Here is a 22,192-nt window from a genome sequence, read left to right on the forward strand (position 1 = left end):
AACATCAAATCAATAGCAGTACTTTCATAAAATTGTATGTATATTTACCACAGATGCATATCCTGAATCTATGCTTGCCACTGATTTTATTTGGAAAGCAAAAAATTATTAAAATCAAACATGAAAATATCCATTAACTGTTTGCTGAGCACTTTATCTTTTACTAGAACTACACTTAGAAATGCCTTACACATCCTCTTCGACCCACTCAATGCCACCACAGCCTGGACTAATGAGAGGATGATTTGAACAGTGGAACACAGTGACAAAGCTGGACCCAGGAAAGGGGCTATCTTAGCCTACTTCACATTCCACTGTGGTGTCTTGTTTTCTAGAGCAAAAGCACAGTGTCTACAGATGGGAACACAAGGAAAGACAGAGGAGACTTTCTAAGACGGGCAGCTGAGAGGTAAATGAGTTCCTAATTGAACCTGCAGACCCCCAATAGCAAAATGCTGCCACCACAGGATTCTCACTACTCCACTGACCCTTGTTAATGTAACAACTATATGAAGTGTAAATATTTTTAATTTCTGAAGACTTTCAATAAACAACTTTTAGGTTCACACTGAATCTATGTCCCAATGAAAGATGAGGTCAGAAAGTAAGGTTTTCTCGATTTATAAACTTTTTAGAAGTACTTCTTCCTACCCCCAATCTGAACTCCTAACCTCAAAAATATCAAATTCCTTATGTTTCAGATAATTTGAGTGTCTTAACTGTCTTAACTGAAATGTGTCATTTAAGCAGCATCTAAGACACCAAAATTCTGAGTAGCTGTCAATCTTCCTGAGCCATCTTGGCTGAAGACAGGAGGGAGCAAGAGATACCACAGAAGTGTGGAAATCATTTTATCAGCATCCCTTACTTAGAAATTAGAAGCAGTTTTTTCCCCAGAGAAATTGTAACATACATGATAATTAAAGGCCTGGGCACCTGGGTGACTCAGTTGTTAAACGTCTGCCTTCGGCTCAGGTCATGATCCCAGGGTCTGAGGATCGAGCCCCACATCAGGCTCCCTGCTCCACAGGAAGCCTGCTTCTCCCTCTCCCACTCCCCCTGCTTGTGTTCCCTCTCTCGCTGTGTCTCTCCCTGTCAAATAAATAAATAAACTCTTCTAAAAAACTGATAACTAAAGGTCTAAAGTTTTTTTAAAAAAATTTATTTATTTGAGAGAGAGAGGGAGGGAGAGAGAGAGTGGGGAGGGGCAGAGGGAGAGGGAGAGACAGCCTCAAGCAGACTCCATGTTGAGCATGGAGCTGACATGGGGCTCAATCTCACGACCCTGACATCACAACCTGAGCCAAATCCACAAGTCAGATGCTTAACCAACTGCACCACCCAGGCGCCCCAAAGGTCTGAAGTTTTAAAGCTGGTCTATAAATGCCTACTTTTAATGCACAATGCAGCTAAACTCATATACAAGCTCAAAATCATTTTGAGTGTACATTTTTCATAGAAAAGTATGCATTATATACAATTTTGTAGGTTGGTATGGGAATCGAACTATCACTTATAACATTATAACCATCACTTATAACACAACATAACATCACTTATAACACTATGGAAAAGCGTACTTCCTGCTCTCAACGATAAGCATGAATGTAAGTTTTTGGAAATATATTCATTCATAAATCAAGAGCTTCTTGCTTCTAGCTTCCCAATACCTTAAATATTGTGAAAAGGAGATATACTTTACTTTTTCATTACTTTTATATGCTTAAAAAAAAGTCTTAGCAACCATTTACCAACTGTATTGTGACCAGGCTACCTCGCCACTCAATTTTTAGCCTGTACAAGTGCTACGTCTCCACCTGATTCCCCCTGGCTATGAGCATGGAGGCACACGCCTTAGCCTGTTCACACCCAGCAGCCTGGGACATGAGGGGAGACATGTGAAAAAATCACCAGCCTGGCCAGAGTGCTGCTCAACCTCGGCTGCACTTGGGATATGACCTGGGGAGCTTTGACAATGATCCGGTTTTAGAGGCTCCACACCCCAGACATTCTGATTCACTTTGTCTAGGGTGGGTCAAAGCATTCTTTTAAAAGCTCTCCAGGCGATCTTGATTGCATCCAAGACTGAAAACTACTTGTAGGGGTATCAAGTACATCTTTTATGGACCATATTCACAAGAAATTCCCTCTCTGAATCCAAGACCTTATGGCTCTGGACCTTCCTACCTTCATTAGTGCTGTGGATTTCACTTATTACTTGTTTCTCACAGTCTTTCTAACTTGCCTGAACTTGACTGAGGCTTAGCTAATCCTTAAACACTGCCAGATACCTCTTATCCAGATCCTTTGCGGCTTGTGGGGCTATGCTTTTGCATGGGTCCTGAAGCAGCTCAACCACAGACTCTGATGATTATTATATGGTGGAACATAATGGGCTATATGGTTGATTTTGTGTGGGTGCTGTCAACCTTTTCCTTTAGTTTTACTCTTTAGAAATGAAACATTGATCTGAAACAATGTTTCAGTAGTATTCATTTTATGTATATAATTATACACATACAATCATATCATTTATATACTTCTATACTCTAAATAAAATATCATTAATCAATCAGAATACAATCTGTGGATTAAAATCTTTCAGGGTGCCTGGCTGGCTCAGTGGGTAAAGCATGTGACTCTTGATCTCAGGGTCATGTGTTAAAGCCCCACATTGGGCAGACAGCTTACTTTAAAAATAAATTAATTAAAAAGTTAAAAAAAAAATCTCTCAAGAACTCATTAAAGTCTTAAAGGGCCACCTTAAAAAAGAACGGAGAATAGATACCATAAGAACAAAGCATGTGTGCTCATTTAACAAGGCTTCAAATAAATAACCGTGGTAGTATCACATTAAAACATAGCAGAACACAAAATACATGAGAAAAAGTTCAGCATTACAGAAATCACTTCCCTCTATGTGTCAACAATGAATAACTGTAGCTCTAACTTGCCTTCTGCAAATGATCCCAGGTAAGCTACTCAGTGGATATTTAAATAACCAGCATTTAATGGAAGATGCTGCCACAGAACAGATGTCAGCAAACTATGGTCTGTAGCCCAGAGCAAGCCCGCCTCCTGATTTTGTACATAAAGTTTCCCTGGAACATGGCCATATGTACCCATTTAGGTATTATTTAAGGCTACTTCTGCACTATGACAGCAGAGCTGAGTAGTTTCAATAAAGGCCATATGGTCTGCAAAGCCTAAAATATTGATCCTCTAGCTGTTTACAGAAAAAGGTTGTCAATGCCTGGTACAGAAGCTAAGAATTGTGTTCTATAAGCTGTACCTATGGAGTTCATGTTAGAGCAAGAGACTGTGACAGATTGCCAAGTAAAATATTTCATCCATTTTCTGAATTTCTTCTAATACATGGCACTCTAGGAAGCAGTGTACAGTAAACGTAATGTGCTAAAGCATTTCACTTACTTCCTATAAGGAATTTATGTATTCTGACAGTTTCCTTAAGAAAGTGCTTTGAATCAAAATCAAGATATCTACTTATTTTAGGGAAAAAATTAGTTTCACCAGCTTCCACTTAAAAATAAACTTCAGATAAAAATTAAATATTGGTTTTAAAGGTGTTTAAGAAAGACTTCAATAATCATAATTACAAATTGTCTATTGGGTTTTATTCTGAAACCAAAAAAACGTGTCCTACCTTCATGAAATGTTCTAGTCTCCAGGGACTCAAATCTATCATCTGCATCACGTCCTACGAGGAAATCATCATCTTCCAGTTGTGGTTCTCTCGCTTGTCCACCCTCTTCTTGTTGTACATCGTCTCCTTGAACAATCACAATGAACAGAGTCACACGAGTCCACAACAAGGGCCCACAGGCAACAGCCAACACGGACGCATGAGCCACTTCCGAAAGGCTGCCACATACCCGCTCCTGCTGCTGGGCACTCGCTGCCCCTCATCTGGGCTATGGCACAGGCTGTTGCCCGCTCTGAAGCTCTGTCCTCACTCTGGTCAAGTGCTAGTCCACCTGGGGGGGGGGAGGCCTTCTCTCACTAGAACATGAACTCACCAAGCACAGGGGCCTCATATATTTTATTTACTATGTATGCCAAGCAGTCAGGGCCATGCTTAACTATAGGAAATGCTCAATAAGTATTTAAGGAATGAAGAAATGAATTCATAATTGTTAAAGTATTTGCCTCTTCTATTATCACCAGGTTAGGGAGAAGATCACCTTGTGACCTCTCATTGAGAATTGTCCTAAAACTCCATGTAACAATCTTAAATAACTCCATAAAATGTTCTATTGCAAAGAACAGCCAGATACCTCTCTCAGCTGTATGCTAGGTCATCTGCATAAGGTCACCTGTACTATACTTTGCATCCAAAGTTTGCTATGTGGAGCCTGTGAGTTATACAGAAATGCCCATTTTTCTCTTCTGAGACTAACTTTTATGATATACTAAGCTATTCTGCTTCTTTTGTGTAGGTGTTGGATAGGCTACTTATCCCGCTACAATACGGTTTAGCTTGTCATCTTGGCGTAAAAAGTTCTCCCAATAGTAACCTGACATGGCTGCAAGTGCAGTATGTCCTATACATAATACTCTAACCAAGCAACACGAGACTCAGCTGTGCTCACAGGGCAGTAAAGTGGTTAGGAGTGTGGGGTCTCGAGTGTATGGCTCCAAATTTAGTCTTTCCACACCAGCTGTGTGGCCCCAGAGACGTTATGTAATTACTTTGTGCCAAGGACTTTTCTTCCACAAAAAGGAAATAGGAGAGTACCTACTTATAGCATTGCTGTGAGGATTAAAGCACTTGGAAAACTGCCCAGCCCAGAACAAGCATTTAGGTGTTACTGTTCTTGTTGTGTTATTCTTATCATCATCATCACCGTAAGGATATTACTGTTTCTGCTGCCACTAAACTCTCCTCAAACACCGCAGGAAGCCTTCCTTCCCTCACCTTTAGTATGAAATAGCGACGCTCTCCACTGCTACTGAACTATGTGGGCCCATTTATGGCCACACTATTTATTTGTTTTCTATCTTTCCAACACAGCCTGCTACATTGTTTCTCCTCGTTTCAGATTTTCTGCCAATTGGCAAACCAATCACCAATTCTCATTCCTGTCACTGATTTTATCATACCCCCTTTCCATATTCTTTTTTCCTTACTCTGGTGTTATCCAGTGCAACTTTATAGTCTTCACATGAGCAGGATTTAGCTCTTGGCCACCGCTCGTTACTTAATGGAAAGTCCCTGTTTTCAGTAGGGAAACCCACGGAACACCATGCATTATCTGAGTCTCCCTTGCTCAGTCAGTGACAGCCCGGTACGAGCAAAACAGTTCCCTGCAGGCTGACTACGTCTGAGGCACTGCGAAGCCCTCTTATGGCCGTTACAGTAACCCCAGGAAGTAGGTACTATTCCCCCCTTCGAAGGACGAGGAACTTGAGAAACTTGGCTAAAACCACACAGTTAGTACATGGCAGCCACAGGCCCTGAAACACCATGAAGAAGCACAGAAGGCCCTGGACAGAGAGTCTACTGCAGAGATGGTGGTCAGGGAGGCCATGTTTCATCGGGTAAGATGTGAAGACTGGAACACACACATATCAGTAAGAGATAATAACACGTACAAAGGCCCCGAGGCAAACAGACTTGGCAATTATAAGGAAAAGAGAGGCATTTGGGCTGGAGAAAAGTGACTGAGAGGAGGAAAAGAAAAAGACCAGGTCCACATAAGGCACATCAAACACAGACCCAACTGGATGCCGCTGCAGCCGCCATGCAGGAGAGGACGGTGACGCTGCCACACTGCGGTCCAGATACGTGCTGGAGGCCAAGCTGGCAGGACCTGCCCGTGGGTCCCATAGGAGGCGAGAAGAGGAGAGAGAAAAATAAGGAAAACTCCCCGGTTTTTAGCTTAAGCTACTAAGTAGAGGGGAGACCAAGACCTAACATATAAAAGAGTGGAATAAAAGCAAAATTTTACAGGGTGTGGGGGAGAGCTATGAAATGCAAAGGAATCAAGAATTCTGCTTAAGTCCATTTTGAGTCTGAGATACCCATAAAACATACAAATGAAGATCAACAGGCAGCTGGATAAACCAGGAGCTCAGAGGAGATAGGGCTACAGATACATACTCAGAAACAACACATATAACATTTAAAGCCATGGCCTCTGTGAATTTCTAAAGAAGAGAGTAAGTCTAAGAGGAAGTCTTGCGGCCAGAAACCCAGGCATGTTAGACTTGATTCGTCCCCCTTCTGTCTGGTTTCCTACACCCACCCACCCGAATGTCTACCATATCGTCCCATGCTTCTCTCTCCCCACCTTGGCTAAATTTGGTTCGACCGACCATCCTGACCCACTCAGATCACCAGGAGAGCCCCCCAACTCCTCTCCCACCCCAGCACGCTCCCTCTGCTCATGTTCACACTGCAGACAAGGCACAGCACTCCCTGGCGCCCTCCAGTGGTTCTGATTCCTCTGTGAATCCTCTGATTCCTTTCCCAATCACTCTCCACCTAGGTACTCCATTGGCCGGCCACCCTGAACTACTCTTGGATCCTCTTTTCCTCTGGGCTTGCCCACGGGCCATGCCCTTTGCCCAGAACCCTCCAAGAACAACACCCACCTGGCAAAGCATGACGCCATCCTTCAGCTACTAAGTCAGAAAGAAAGTCACCTCTTCGGAGAAGCCTTTGCTAATGCCAAAGTCTATACAAGGCCCACACAGCCGTGACATTTCACCGTTAAGGCACTGACCTCATCATACTGAAATCACTGATTTATTCAGACTGCATCATCTTTGTGTTAGGTTAACGTTAAAGAAAAGATGTAGGAAGGGAAAGCTTGTGCTTGCCGAGAGAGGCAGATGCACGCTCAGGTGCAGTGGCTCTCCTGGCTGAGCAGAAGCCGGTAATGAAAGGACACGGGCTCCGAGACCGAGAAGAGCCAATGGTGAAAACCTACAGCTCAGCCGCAGTGGGTCTCCCCAGCACAGCACAGATGGAGCTGGATGGGATGCTTTACACATAACCCCCAAACACCTAAGCCTGAGTAAGACAGTTTAGCAGGCCTGCTAAAGCACTTTCAACGATAGTCCCAGTTGTTTTCAAGAAACGTATTTTTTTCCTTTAGGACTCTCTTCAGCTCACACCAAACCTTTAGGCATATCAGGATACCATGTGTTCTGCCTTCTTCGAAATCCCTTTGTGAGTCACATCTTGGGGTTATACTATCTGCTTTTATCAAGGGATGTTTCAAGAAACAGTCTCATAAAATCTTAAAGCATGGGTTTCTAAAGTATTATTTAATATTCTCTGTACAGAACTACATATAAGAAATGCTTTAGATGTAAGAGCTGGGGAAATGTTTTATATTCTCTAAGTAGATAGCATGTTCATTTCCTCTCTGGTAACATAACCAACGTAATTAAAAGTTTCTCTTTTTGCTATGGTGACCGCCCAAGCACGCAGCCAGGGTCCGGCCGGTGCCAGCATCCACATAGCCCATTACGGCTTACTCTCGGTTGTGTTCCATTTTTCTCTTCCCTGTTCTTGCATCTGTTCTTGATGTATCATTGGTTTTAACTCGTTTATTCTCATTTATTCCAACCATTTCTTTATTAAATCTATGCGATAATTTCCTTAACAGTAAGGCAGGGTAAGATAAAACAAGTTTAGTGCTCTTTCAGAAACACCTGTCCTCCAATAATTAAAAAACCACTCAATTATGATTTAAATTTAAAAATAATGTCTAAGTCACTTTATGTAATTAACCATTATTTGAGCAAGCAATGCACGAGAAAATGGATTTTAATTCATACCATGTTCTGTGTAGACTGCCTCATGGAGAAGGGGCTGAATTTGTTCTTCTACTTCATCTTCAGTATTCCGAAGTCCTACAATGATTAAAAACATAATTAAGTAGAAAAAACCTAGGTATTAATGAAGAACATGAAACATGACATCCAGGTGCACACATTCAAATGAATATATTTGGCTCATCAACTATGCTACCTTTCATACCCATTTGCCACTTTTTTTTTTATATGTTGGCAAACACAGTAAGATTGGTTTTATTTTGACAGCAGATATAAACGTTTAGCAAACACCTCACAGAGCAAAATTACTTCAGTTTCTAATTAACAAAATTCACAGTCATGATGGAATAAAGAAAAGGGGATGGGCAAAGCTTTCAGGAAGGGAAGTACTTCAGGAAGGAAATGAAGATGAAAATGTGGAAGATGAGGCCAACATACATGAGAGCACATGACAGGCCACTGTGTGAGGACCGAGAGGGTCAGAAGTTGAGGACGAGAACCCACATGATAACCGACAATCCTTTCGGCTTTGGAGAAGCCCATCTGACAGTCAGATCCACAGATTCAAATAGATATAAATTACAAAAGTCAACACTATCAGTAATGACCTTCCAACAACACTGTGCTGCTTATCGGATTACTGGGTTTGTTGAAACATCACACAACAAACAGGAAGCTATAATGACACTGACACTACGATAAATTTTCTGTTTAACAAACATCCATGTTCAGTAAATTGAAGTAGCACTAGACTTAGTATCACCCATGCTGTCACATGAAATAATGCCAATGACATCAGTTAGTTATACTGATAAGCTAATCCTCAATGACAAAAACAGGGTAAGTTCATTTGAACTTCAGATGGGAAAAGAGTTTAAGAACCCGTTAAGCTAATCACATTACAAAACCATTCCTGAAGCACAAAAAGTACCTTCTATTTTTATAGATGTTTGTATGTCACACACCATTTTTATATGTATTTGCATATAATTACAGAAGAGCCTGCCAATCTCTGTTCTTCCCTCCTCGGCTCTCACAATGCCCATGACAGCTTCCTAACCAATTCTTAGTTTTACGACTGCTGACAGCACCATCCACAGAGAATCTAATATTAGTAACTGGAGTGGATGGTACTCTGCTTCTCTGCTTAACCCTTTAATGGCTTCCTCAGCCTGAACACAGGAAAAGAGGAAAATCTAAGCTCCTCAGAACAGAAGACCTCCACAATCTAGCCCTCACATGCCTCTCCAGAATCACCTACCTGCACTGGCTTTGAACTCAGTGAGTCCACCATGCTGTTTCACCTTTCCATGATTCTGTGATATTCCCCCTTTCCTCTGGGAAGGATTAGGAGAGGCAGAAGCTAGATTGCAATGAGTTAAAAACTGAGTGGAAAATAAGGCAAAGAAAGCAACTGTAGATTCTTTTTTCAAAAATCTGGCTAGTACAGGGCCGGGGACTGGAGGGCAGATAGAAAGTACTGTAGGGACCAAGAGGGGTTTACTTTATTGTGTTGTAATGAGAGGTATGTACCTGGGTTTGTAGGATAGGTAGAGAAGAAAAAGAAGCCAAAACCCTAGATAAGAGAAAGGGTGAAAAGGCAACATTTAAACTAAACCAAACACTGCCAAGAAGTTGAAAAGGATATGAGTTGAAAATAAACTGACAGATTTAGAAGGACAAGTTATCAGTTAAATGTAGAGCAGTATTAACAAAAATTTAAAAAGGAGAGCTGAAACGAATGGCACAACATTTCAGAGTAGGTATTAGCTTTGAAAAACAGTATTTTTTAAATTATAAATTTATTTAGTGCAAAGCAGTATCTGAGATGCTAAATCCAAATACACATTTAATTATAAAACGTTAAAAAAAGTAGTTTTGCTCGAGTTATGGTACTCTAAAGGACTGGGAAGGAGAGAGTAAATTCCAGGATTATGTTTGGAACAAATAAAAAAAATCAGAGCAGCATACTGATCTTAAAAGAAAGGGAGAAAAGAAAATCATTATTCATACAGTGACAAAACCAGCCAGAGTACTTCAGTTGCTAGTAAATATGTAGTGTCATACCAAACCCTTCCAATAGGTGGCAAGATGAAACCAAATTTTGGAGAACGGTTAGGTAAAGGGAAACTGTGCAGCAATTAAACAGTACTTTGCAATAAATATCACAGCACAAACAGGAAACACTAGTAATAGATTTGAATTTCATTTGCCAATTTATTGACAGACTTTAGGAGTTTTCCTTCTGTGGGTCACAGCCCTTGGGTGACTATGGAGATCTCTGAATTCATCTATGCATTCATGTGGATGTACAAGAGGCCTCCCACAGCATCAAGTGGGGGTCTGGAAAGTCTCTGATGGAGAAAGGAGACCATCCTATTAAAAAGACTGGGAGCCCAGTAGGCCTCCGTTAGATCTTGGAACCGACCATGACAACACGAGGGTACACTATGTGTCGAACTGTGCTTTCACTATAAGAGGTTCTGGAACTGGAATCCAGATACCTGGCATTTAGTTCATGATGTTCCTAACTGTGCCACCTCCGCTGTGCCTTTGATTCTTGATCCCCAAAATTAAAATTATCCTGTGTAAATTTTTACTAGAAAACATTAAGTTTACTCCAAAATCTCAGGAGAGAAGGAGAAAAAAATACTTCATTTTCCATAAACATTGTGACACAAATTATGGGTAAAACATGATTCTGGAAATTGCAAACCAGAGAGCTGGCAGGATGAGGCACATCTGGTCAGAGGTCGAGGAGAGCTTACCTGAATCCTCGGGGACCTGCTCCTCCAGCCACGGGTATGGCTCAGCTTCTTCCGGTGGGACTGTTGGCTTTGAAGTAGATCTTTCTTTAAGGCCTGCATTTTTATTCACAAAGTTAACTTGAGTTTTTTCCTTTTTTTTTTTTTTGACATATTAAACCAGGAAAAACGATATTCTCGAACACTTCATCAACAGTGCAAGTAATTCGGTTTCTCAGACTTCATACTCCGTGAGAATGTAGAGATGCTTCAAAACTCAAGTAGGCAAACAGACTGCTCTGTAACTTCACGTCGGCCTTGAACATCTCTTTTCCTAAGTTAACCTTTCACTTAAAAACAATAAAACAAAAAATCCTTGCTTAAGCCTTCACGAATCTCTAAAATAGAGTCATGTCTGCTCTTGCCAAAAGAAGTTCAATATGAGTTCAAGCTCCTCGTGTTCAGAAGTGATTAATTGCTGCTTGAGCTCTGAATCCAGCAGTAAGACAACTAAGATACGCTTGAATTTGTTTGCCTGCCACATTTTGATTTTTATATAATTACCTGTTCTTCTTGAAAACTATAGTTAAAAATGAGAACAAATCATACATAACTATTTACAAACTTCTCAAGGTACCACTTACAATCATACTGTTCTATAAAGAGCTAAAAGACATGAAAACAAAGATATGTGTGTGTGTTTTTTTAACGTCTTAAGGAAAATAAAACATCGGGGTAAATAAACATGAAATCTGATTTTAAAGTCAACACCAGTCTAAAATCTATTAGACTAAATGATTTCTTTGATATTCTATATGAAGAGCATTAAAATACATCCTCTACTAAATACAACTCTTTAGAAAGCTAAATCAGGTCCCAGAGCCTGTCATTCCATTCACCAGCTCCTGGCTCTTTGTTACCCCCAGCGAGAATCTTGTACCAACAACTGTTACTAGAGGGAATGTGTCATGCATGTCAATGGCCTAGAGTGGAAAGGTCAGTACAGAATTGAGAGGCATTTTTCTTTTCCTGAGCACTTCAGACCACTCTTAATGTACATATGCTACTGTAATCTGCAAAACTCTCCATGTCTTTTACTTCTTTTTGATTCCTTGTATTTTTCCTGATTCTTCCTTTCATTTTTCTCCCATTGGCAAAAATACACTCTCACCTTCTTCTCTCCAATCCTAAAGAGAGTGAGGCAGAGATACACAGGATTCTACCTCATCACTTCTATTTGCTTCAGTTACTTACCTTCCTCGCTATACTATCAAAACAAACACCAAAGGATAACAGCTGTGTTCTATTCCTAACTGTAGAGTGACTTCTAACTATAATGTAGATTTCAAAGGGAATACACAAATAACCACAGATCCTAAACGTAGTTCAATTTCAGGGGGTGATGGGTAGAGACGAAGGCCTTATTAATGAAACCCATTACATTTCAAATTCCGAATTCAGGACTGAAAACTCCCATGCTCTTGCCCATTTAAATAATCTCTTCTTGTGTCTCTCAATTGTTAATGGAACAGTCATGAAACTATTCATTGCTACGTTCTGCTGAATGAATAGGGTAAACCTTCCGAACTGTGTCATTTAATCTTTGTACTCTCAGCACCTCAGGAAATGCTGGCACATAACAGGTGCCCAGTAAGCACCTGCTCAAGGGCTGAACACCCCCAATGGTGCGGCTACTGTGCTAGTTTCAATAGCTACAGAGATCCTCTGTGGGACCAGGGCTCCTTGGCCACACTAGGCAGGCTAAAGGCTATAAAGGTGGGAAAGGGGACTCAGATCAGTTTCCTACTATTACTAAAGAGATTCCTATCTGTGCCCTGGCATCCACCACTACAGAGCCATGGGACTCTTTTGCCTGGAGCAGTCCCAGGTTCTGTCCGTTGTGCTGGAATCATTATTTCTTCCTCAGAAATACCTCAGTTTGGATGAAAACCCACAGGGTCATTCTTCACTAATCCTCGATGCAGCAGGTTTTCAAATTGTGCTCCGTGGGTTCAGTGGTTCAATAAGCAGTGAAATATTTCCCCGACAAACAATAAAGATTTACACTGCCTGCAAATCCCATTCTTATTAAATTTCAGGAAGTTTCATTTGAAAACAATTTTTGATGTGAGAACTGTTTGAAAGCTACTAGCACACCAATATTTAGACATATGGTTCTCATAGTCAGCTTTCTCTATATCAACTGGAGTTGTCTCTAAAATTGAAATCGTAGAACCACAGGAGAAAGCAAGAGCATATAACAAGAGAAAGTACTGAGCAGTTTTCTTTTCTGTCCAAAGTGGCAGTTGAATTGTAAATTTATTGATACTTGGTCACAGCTATTCTCCAGAGGTGAAATCAGCATAAAACTATAATGTAAACTTCAAAAAAGCTGAGGATCACATTAATATATCTCCTTCCCTAGACCCCTATAAACTTTCTAAAATTAAAAAAAAAACACATTCTAGACTAATTCTTACTAGTTTGATAAGCCATATGGAAGAATTAGCCCTATAAGCTTTCATTCTGGTGTTTCGAGAAATTATATTGCCACCCAAGTCTATTTTGATCCGTGAATAAGTGTTCCTCAGGAAGTAGTGGTAAGTCCAAGTCTCATATAAAATTTTAAGGCAAAAGTAAAAACTAAACAAACAAAAAAAATACATATAAGGTCCAGTAGTAATCAAAGGAAAGGTTTTCAAATTGGATTTATGATGAGATACAAATGGCAAGGATGTAGCCCTGAAATAAATACTCAAAATTACATTATGAAACGAATGTCATCACTTTTGATGTTCCTAGGGCTGCATACAACAAAACACCAACTCACACTAGCTCAAGTGAAAAAGAAATTTATTGTCTAATCTCACAAGGAGTGCAGAGACGGGTGGGCTTGCTCTCAGCACTTAGCTTCACCCTCACGCTGCCCATCGGGGCTCCCCTAGCTGCTCCTCTTGTGGACTAGAGCACGTCCAGAGGCAAAGAACCACCTCCTGCTCTGCTTCTCTTAGGACTTGAGGAAATCTTAGCTGGAAGCAGAAGCTTCCAGCAGTCTTCTCTTTCAGCTTTAACATTCAAAACCAGAACCCATTTCCACTTCTAAGCTGGCAAAGGGAACAGGATAACCATAACGCCTGAAAGTAATTATCTAGGGTTGAATGAAAGTTGCAAGTCAACCACAACAGCTCCTGCATGATTTGAAAAATCAATTAATTGCCTTAAAGCATACCTTGTTTTTAGTTCTTCGGGCGCATCAGAAAAATTAAGAAATTAAAAAAAAGTCTGCATTTAATAAATATGATTTTTCTTACAATTTTAATTAAAAATGGAAGAAGTTATAAAGTAAGTGATGTGAGCACTTTAAGTCAACCATTCATAGCAAACTTGAGTATCTGACACAGTTACCTCAATCCAATATTAGCTTACTTCTTTCACCCACTACCCTACTATATCTGAGAGCAATGTGAAATAAATGTATTTTCTTCCCATCTGTATGTAGCAGTTTAAAACTTACTAAATTGCATATGGTATTCATTCACTCAGCAACAATTTAGCACCTACTAATGCAAGGCACTGTTTTACAGAAAATGAACACGAGAAGCCCTACTTCTCATAGGGAGGGAAGAATTTAAAAAAATAAGAAACCTGAAATGTTTAAAGTATATTGAATGGGGAAGATATGGGACAGGGAGTGCCAGGCCATCAGGGAAAGAGGAGAGGCTACCTACGGTGAATTGATGAGGAAGGGTCTCATTGATAAAATGTAAACGGATTCCTGACGGAAACCAGGGATGTGGCCCTGTGACTTGGGCTGGGGAAGAATGTTCCAGGGAGGCTCTGGACCAGCAAGTACAAATTCTTCAGCTGGTCTGGGGTGAGGGGGAGAGCAAAGTGCTGGGAGAGAGGAAGAGCCACTTGGCCAATGCAGCTAGAGAAAAGGAGCAAGGGCGTGAGAATCAGAAAGGTCCTGGGGTCACCGGATCATGGAGCTATTCATTCTGACTGAAAATAAAGGATTCATTTTTCCTAAGAGTTCCATACAAACCAGTTCCTCGACAAAATCTGGGAAAGTAAGAACGGCAAATAGGACTTCACAGACTAAGCCCATAAAAGCTAAGACATTTTTAAAAAACTGGTTTATCAATCTTTGGCTTACTGACTCAGTAGTGTAGAGATTGAAAATTTTGATTTTTTTTTAAGATTTTATTTATTTATTTGACAGAGAGAGACACAGCGAGAGAGGGAACACAAGCAGGGGGAGTGGCAGAGGGAGAAGCAGGCTTCCTGCCGAGCAGGGAGCCCGATGTGGGGCTTGATCCCAGGACCCTGGGATCATGACCTGAGCTGAAGGCAGACGCTTAATGACTGAGCCACCCATCTTAGGTTACTCCAGTGGCTGTGATTCAAAGGGGAAGAGCTCAGGACTGCTACTGCTTCAAATGCAAGTAGTCTAACAGTATAAATCAATATACCCCAAGAATAACCCTAATAGCTACATGATCTTGAGAAATATTCTGGAAAATCAATAAACCAGAAAGACGCACATACTGATTGACCATGCTAACGTCGTTGTGGCTCCTTGCTCGTATAATCAGCCAATACAGATCTTAGCAGGTATCCCAACTGCAGCCCTGTCAAAATTCTGCCAGAAACTAAAAGAGCTGCCCCATGATACACAATAAGAGCCATTCCAGATTCAAAGCGTCTTCGCACGACCCAAGATCAACAGACAGACTGCAGGAACAGGATGATCTAAATCTCAAAAGAATAAAACCGCCAAAAGGGTTCCTAAGAGCTTGGGTTTCAGGACCCCTGAAGGGTCTCCACCAAGACTGGAACGCAGTGGGCTCGCTGGAATGTCTGCAACACGACACGGCGTACAGGAGCTCAGGTTCATGAACCAAGAGGGCTGCTGCTGAATTCCATCTGAATCCCATCTTGAGTGCATTACTACTGATTCAGCTTGGCTTTCCACAAGTATGAACAGGGATAAAACTCTCACCTTAGAAGGGTTTCAAGAATTAAATGAGAGAATTTAAACCCAGCAAACATACACCCATGTTTTCCCCACAAATTAATTTTTCCCTTCGTTTCTTCTAAAAGAGCCGAATTTACCACCTTCCCTGCACACGTACAACAGGAACACAGTGATCGGCAACGTCCAAGGTGGTTAAAGCATCCTGCAATTACTGCAGAAACTCCTACGTCTTTCTTAAAAGAAAAAATTCTTTTTTTTCTTTTTTAATATTACTCAATAGTATATACATATCTGAAATATTTTTTACACGATCTGTGCTTTATGTATTCATCATTCAATAAACATATATTGAATGCCTATTATTCTGAGCTTTCGTGATAGGTGCTGGACATAAATCACAGTCCGGTAGGAAAGCAAAATCCAGCAGTGAAGCAAAGTGATGAGCGTGATAATCGGGAGACACACAGGCCCCCAGCCTGGGAGGATCGGAGAGAACATCAGTGGAGACGTGATGAGTCAGCTGGCTCCCCAGCAGAGGTGAAACACGGCCCACCAAGTGGGCAGCACTGGCATTAGCTGGCTCCGGTTCATTATTTTCTTCCTCAACCCCTTGTTTATATCCTAACATTTCACTACAGAGACTGCAGTTACCTTGTCACTTGTACCCCCAGTGCCTAGCACAGCCTGGTATGCTGCAGGTACTCAGAATATTTGTTGAATGGATCTATACATGCAAAATAGAGATGACAAAGCACATGGGTATTTATCAAAAGTAACAAAAGCCTTACGTATAGGTTTTCCTAAGCTTTAAGTATATATCTTCCTCTCATCTCTTAGGATGCAAGAGAAGTAATGTTTGAGGCAAGGAAGAGATAAATGACGGACCTCTAGGATGCACGGATGCTAATGCAGAGTGATAAATACACATACAGTGAAATCAAATGAGGTGTGAAATGAGAACAAAGAAGAGGAAAACAGAGGACTTTCTGCTTTGTAGGGCTTACAAGATGGAAGCTTTTGTGAAAATTGGTTTCTATGTAAAAATGTTATCCAAACCGGTAATAAACATCTAAGGCACATGGTTTTGTCTTCAGGCAAACAGAGGAGGAAGGACAGGAGGCTGACGACTGTTACTGGGGATCTTTTCAGATTACTCCCAAACGAGATTTCCCTGAGAATAACACTTAGAGATCTGCGACATAACACCCACCCTTCCGTTTCCTAAGAATGAAAACTTTCTCTTTAGCTAGAACAGGGGGGAAATGAACAAAGTGCCAGCTCTTTATGCAGGTCCAATACCAGCTAGCAGCTAGTTCCCACAGCCACATGAAGGAAAGGTATTATCTTCAATTCACAAATGAGGAAAACCGGCATTTCCAAGATGCAATTAATAGTGAAATAATCCAAGTTATCAATCTGGAGAATTGTTACCAATGGAGAATTATTCCAGGAGATGGAATAGTGGAGAACAGAGGAGAAAGGAACCAAAGCCAGGAGATGTGGCCCAAGTCACCAGACCCATTTCACAGAAAATGATACTACAGTTAAAACATTTAAAATTTAAAAAATCATACCTGTGTACTACTTTTATCTGTTTTTTTCCCCAATGGAAATATGTATAGGGAGTCCTTATTATCCAAATAATCATTATTAAAACCTCTGAGGGTACAGAGTTGTATGACTAAGCAGGTCATAGCAGTATAAAATACTTTCTATGAACCAATTACTTATAGAATGAATCCTCCTGGGTTAACTCAAGCATTCATGCTGATGAATTTATGTCAATTTATCTATCAGTCTCTCCCTTATCATGAAATGTTGATAAGACCGTTTATACACAATGCAAATCACCCACAAAATAAAACCAAAAATCTTGTAAAAAAAAAGGTAGTAATAAGATTTCAAAAAGGTGATTAGTAATGATGTTAGCAGTAACTAAAATTCACACACAAAGTCCTTAACAAATGAAACAGACATTGCGCATCACAACAAATGAAGAAAAAGAGATGATATAGTTCTTCAAAAAAAGTAATCTAAATATTAAAGGATAAAAAAGATTCTTGGAAAAACTGATAGGCTCCCAAATATTTTTGTAAAACTGACCATCTTTACAGTGGCCGTGCCAGTCATGTGAAATACTATCCTACGAAAACTTAAAAGAAAATTATGACAGTAATGTCATTTTTCAAAACCTGATATATCATCTCACAGGGTAATTGAAAGAACAATTTTGTTTGTGATATGACAAACTTACTTTCTTGGTATTTCGCTTTCACTTTTCAGGACTTCTTCTGACTCCCAACTACTTTGTATTAGGAAATTTCTGTCCCTGTTTTTAGATGACTTTTTAAAAAGGGTAATAACCTTTCTGGTTTTAATTATCCTTAGATAACAATATGAAGCAGCAGGAAATAGAAATAACTACGCTCCGAATTAAAAGGTGAGTACAAGTCACAATACAAGCACAGTTTTAAACGCATTAATCATGAGCAAAGTTTCTCCCACACTAAGTTTTTAGTTGAATAGTAAGTGCCAATGCAATTAGATGGAAGTGTGACCTCAGCTTCAATAAATTCAGCTGAAGCCTTTATTTACTGAAGAAAAGGAAAGAAAAAAGGAGGAAAGAAAATAAATCCATCCCCAGTTCATAAAAACTCTTGAAATATATTTAAATGCTTTTAGTAGAGATGTTTCAATTTAATTCTTGAGCTGACAGTCAAAGGAAAACTATGACAGAAGTAAAATATTCCCAAGCACTTTACCAAATGGCAATAGATAATGTGAATGTGCCTATGCTGATGAGGTTATCCTAAGATTCTTTTCCCCTCTTTTTCTTAGAATTTAGCATTTATATACTTTATCCCACATCACTTTTGTCTCTTAAAAACCAATGTAGAAATTATTAGAATGCCCTCGGTAAATGCAAATATAATTATCAGCCCTTCTCCAAGAAAGAAAAAAAAATCTGTAGAAAAAAGTAACACTTAAAATTTGGTACATGAATTAAAAAAATCAATCCATTTATCTTAGCGGCAAGATCTACCATCAGGATATATTTTTAAGATGTTGTAACTTTTATGTGTGTGGTGAGTAAATGTTTTGCTTCTTGTTCTGGTCAGTGCTCAGTTGGAGCCTCCCTCTTCTCCTCCCAGAAGCCCTCCTCCCTGCGGGAAAAATTTCAAATGGTTTAGTGGGACCCATTCCAGCCCCCGCCCAAAGCGCTGTGCACAGAAGCCAGGCCGGGAAGACTAACCCAACCCCAACTACAGGACTGGTCACAAATGGTCAGCAGGCCTACCCAGTGCCGTTGCAATTCTCCCAGAGCCGTTCCAGAAAACTGGCTCTTTGCACTAGGATTGTTCAAATAGAAAGATCCGTCTGGGGCTTGTTGAGGGCCATCTTCTTCATCAAGTGGTAGCAGCTCCATATAGAATAAAAAGTCAAGGAAAAGCATCAGCAGAGCCAAGACTTGAGATGAAAAGTAGGAAGAAACGCAGCTCTGATGACAGGTCTGGACTTGGGATCTATCCACCTGAAGCTGGTGCCCCTGTATCTGCCAACCAAATGAGCCCTAACATTCCCTGTGTGGTTTACAATGTTCTGGTAATCTATACAACAACAAAACCCTGACTAATCGACACATGAAACCCCAAGAGAACATGTGTTACAATTTCTTTGAGCCATAGTTTTTGAACAAGAAAATAAGAGGATTGGATTAGCTAGATGGGGTATTATTCTCTAGGATTTCCCACTGGCTATAAAATTCTGTCAGTAGGCATTTTTGTCCACCAAATGTCCTGCTTGATTTTAAGCAGGAAAGGTGACAGCACATAAGAAAATGGTACACAATACTTTTAGAGACACTGGCACTTAATGCTTATTCATTTCTGATTTGAAATATCTTCAATTAGGCCAAATTCTCGGTTTTTAAGCTCTCAGCAGAAAAAGTTGAGGAATTATTATTTTTTAAGATTTATTTATTTATTTATTTATTTGAGAGACTGCACAGTGGGGAAGGGCAGAGAGAAAGGGAGAAAGAATCCCAAGCAGACACTGCTGAGTGTGGAGCCTGACATGGAGCTCGATCTCACGACTCTGGAATCATGACCTGAGCCGAAACCGAGTTGGACACCTAACCGACTGTGCCACCCAGGTGCCCCTGAAGAATTATTTTGAAAAGGTAAAAGCTCTGTGGCAGCACTTTTGATTGTTACAACAAATCAGGCTGCTCTTCTCCAATTCATAACTGAATCTCACCAGCAGTTGCAATTAGAAATTTGAGACTTCATTCAGAGGACGGCACAAACCATTTGTGGAAATGTATTCTTATTGAAATTTCACTTTATTAAATGTTTTCTGATTAAGTTCTGATCTCTAGTTAGATCTCATATTTGAAGCTCCTTAGAAATGGTAAACCATAATACAATCAAATATGAAAAACAGATGCCACTCCACCGAAATAAATGAAAAACTGTGTGATAAAAAAAATGAAAGTATATCCTAATTTGAAATACTTAAAGTCTTGTTATTTCTCTTCTGAGTCTGTAAAGATATTATCAATAAGAGTGTTCTAAAACCGTTCTTCTAAATCAAATTCTTTCTTTTATTCATGACTGCATCCAGAGTTCTCAGAACAGTACGCGCTGCACTCGAGAAACTTTGAAGTGTTTACTGGGTGACAAAAGCAGGTGGGGAGGAGTGGCAGAAAGAGAAGCGAAGAGGGTGAGTAGCCAGGAGGCCTGGAGGGATGGAGGAGGAGGTGAAAGAGCCAATAAAAGAGTGGGGAGGAGAGGCTCGGAAGGAGAGAAAGGGGAGGGGAGGGAAAAGGAGCATCCAGGGAGGAGCCTGACCAAGGGGCTGCCCCTGACAGACTGAGGGAAAGAGGACCCCAGGGGCTGCCACAGGAGCCTGAGGAGAGAGAGAGAGAGAGAGAGGAAGGGGAAGGAGAGGGGAAGGGCAGAGGGAGAAGGGCAGGTGAAAGGGGAAGGGAAGCAGGGAAGCCGGAAGGGAAAGGAGAAGAAGACAAAGGGTAAAGGGAGAGAGAAGACAACCTCCCACCTACCTGAGCATCTGTCACACCTGAAAGGCCCTCAGTGTATACACACTGTGGGAAATCTTCACACTCTTATTTAGCGCCGATGAAAGTATTCAGTCGATTAATATGTTCATTACAAGTCATACTATATATATACACTTATCTGGATACATGATCAATAAATTAAGAAAAACAAGCTATTACATCACATTTTTATTACATGGTTTTCACAAGCATCATCTTTTAAACCGAGATGCCTAAGACAGCGCATCTAAATTTCAAACCATTTACGTACTGAGCACCAACAAATACATTCAAGGGCTACCTATCTGACACATCTTCCCCAACTGGAGCAATACTAAATTTTCTCTGCCATTTAGCAGCAAATCACGACGAACATTACCATTTCCTGGGATGACGATATTAGAGCTTCCAGTTCTTTCTTTTCTGGTTATTTCCCTTGGCTGAACTTTTCCCTTCCTTTGCGTCATCTTTGTCTCTGGACACCATTTTACCAGAAGCATCCTTTACATTTGTGGACTTTTTCCTACTTTCCTTGGCTTCAGCACTTTTGTCTAGGCCCACGTTCTCCTTCTCTCTGTCCTTTTTCCCCTTAGGAGACTCCTTCCTGGATGTGTCTGCACCAGGGATTTTCTTATCCTTCCGGTCACCCTCCTTTTCTTTCTTCCCCCTTTTTCTCTCTTCGTTCTTACTCTCCTTCCTTGACTCAGGTTTCTCTTTTTCCTTCTTGAGCTCTTCTTTAGTGAGTTCTTTAACTTTCAGGTTTTCCAATCAAAGGAAAAAAAGTTTATTGAAAGCATCTCTTAATTCACAGGACAGTAACTTAGTGCTAAAGTCTGGTCTTTATCTCTCCACACACATGAAATGTTCATTCAGAAAGTGACTTTCATCCCCTAGTTTTAAACTGGTTAAAAACAGATGTAAACCTCTACAAAATATCAGCTACCAAAGAAATGCCAGAAACTCGCCATTGTATTTTTCCAGCTTGAAATAGGTTATGACTTGTTTTAAAATAAGGCTAACATGCAATATTATTAAAATGAATCCATCCATAAACTTTACACAAAGTGTTAACAACTCACATTTCACAATTATAATGACATAATTAAAGGAACACTGGCAACATTAAGAAAAAAATTTCCATAACTTACAAGTATCCATACAAAGATAATTTTAAAACTTTTAGTTCTAACAAAAAATCATGTCCTTAAAAGATTTGTGCTTACAAGCCTTGAGAACAAATATAATGCACAGATGAAAAAGTAAATACCATTTACTTTTCTTAGCTAAGTAAGAAAAAAACAATATCCACGAGCGTGAAATTTTAAATTCATTATCTATAGTACTTAAAATGACAAGTAGACATTCTTGTCTGCTTATATTCAACATTATGAAATCAGTATTCCTTTAAATATGTTTTCCTGTTAATTTATGTAGAGCCACTCAAGCCAACATGTGGTCCAACCATGCTCATAGGCAGGGGAGCAATTAAATGGAATATACAGCTAATTCCAAATCTCGTGTAAGACCAATCCTGCTTTCAACCCGTTTTACATAAAGTTTAATAGAGCTGCTAGCAAAAGCTTTGAATTTCACCTTCTTGCTCCC

At 40.2% G+C, this 22,192-nt stretch overlaps 1 protein-coding gene across 8 annotated transcripts in view; it reads right to left on the minus strand.

Moving 5' to 3' along the window:
* The window catches only part of ASPH (aspartate beta-hydroxylase), a 212,813-nt gene that overhangs the window by 136,310 nt on the left and 54,311 nt on the right, over nt 1–22,192 (minus strand). For 5 of the 8 annotated variants that reach the window (XM_073892803.1, XM_073892801.1, XM_025870635.2 and 2 more), the window contains 3 exons: nt 10,575–10,667; nt 7,810–7,884; nt 3,665–3,790 (listed from right to left, as the gene is read on the minus strand). In XM_073892803.1, coding sequence (XP_073748904.1) covers nt 3,665–3,790; nt 7,810–7,884; nt 10,575–10,667 — 294 coding nt within the window. Of the gene's footprint in view, nt 1–3,664; nt 3,791–7,809; nt 7,885–10,574; nt 10,668–18,487; nt 21,340–22,192 lie in introns of those variants that run through there. The other 3 variants (XM_073892806.1, XM_073892807.1, XM_073892809.1) reach the window with 1 other exon arrangement.

Source organism: Callorhinus ursinus, unplaced genomic scaffold, assembly GCF_003265705.2.
Source record: "Callorhinus ursinus isolate GAN/ISIS: 27379988/994484 unplaced genomic scaffold, GSC_fseal_2.0 scaffold5, whole genome shotgun sequence".
Lineage (NCBI taxonomy): Eukaryota > Metazoa > Chordata > Mammalia > Carnivora > Otariidae > Callorhinus > Callorhinus ursinus.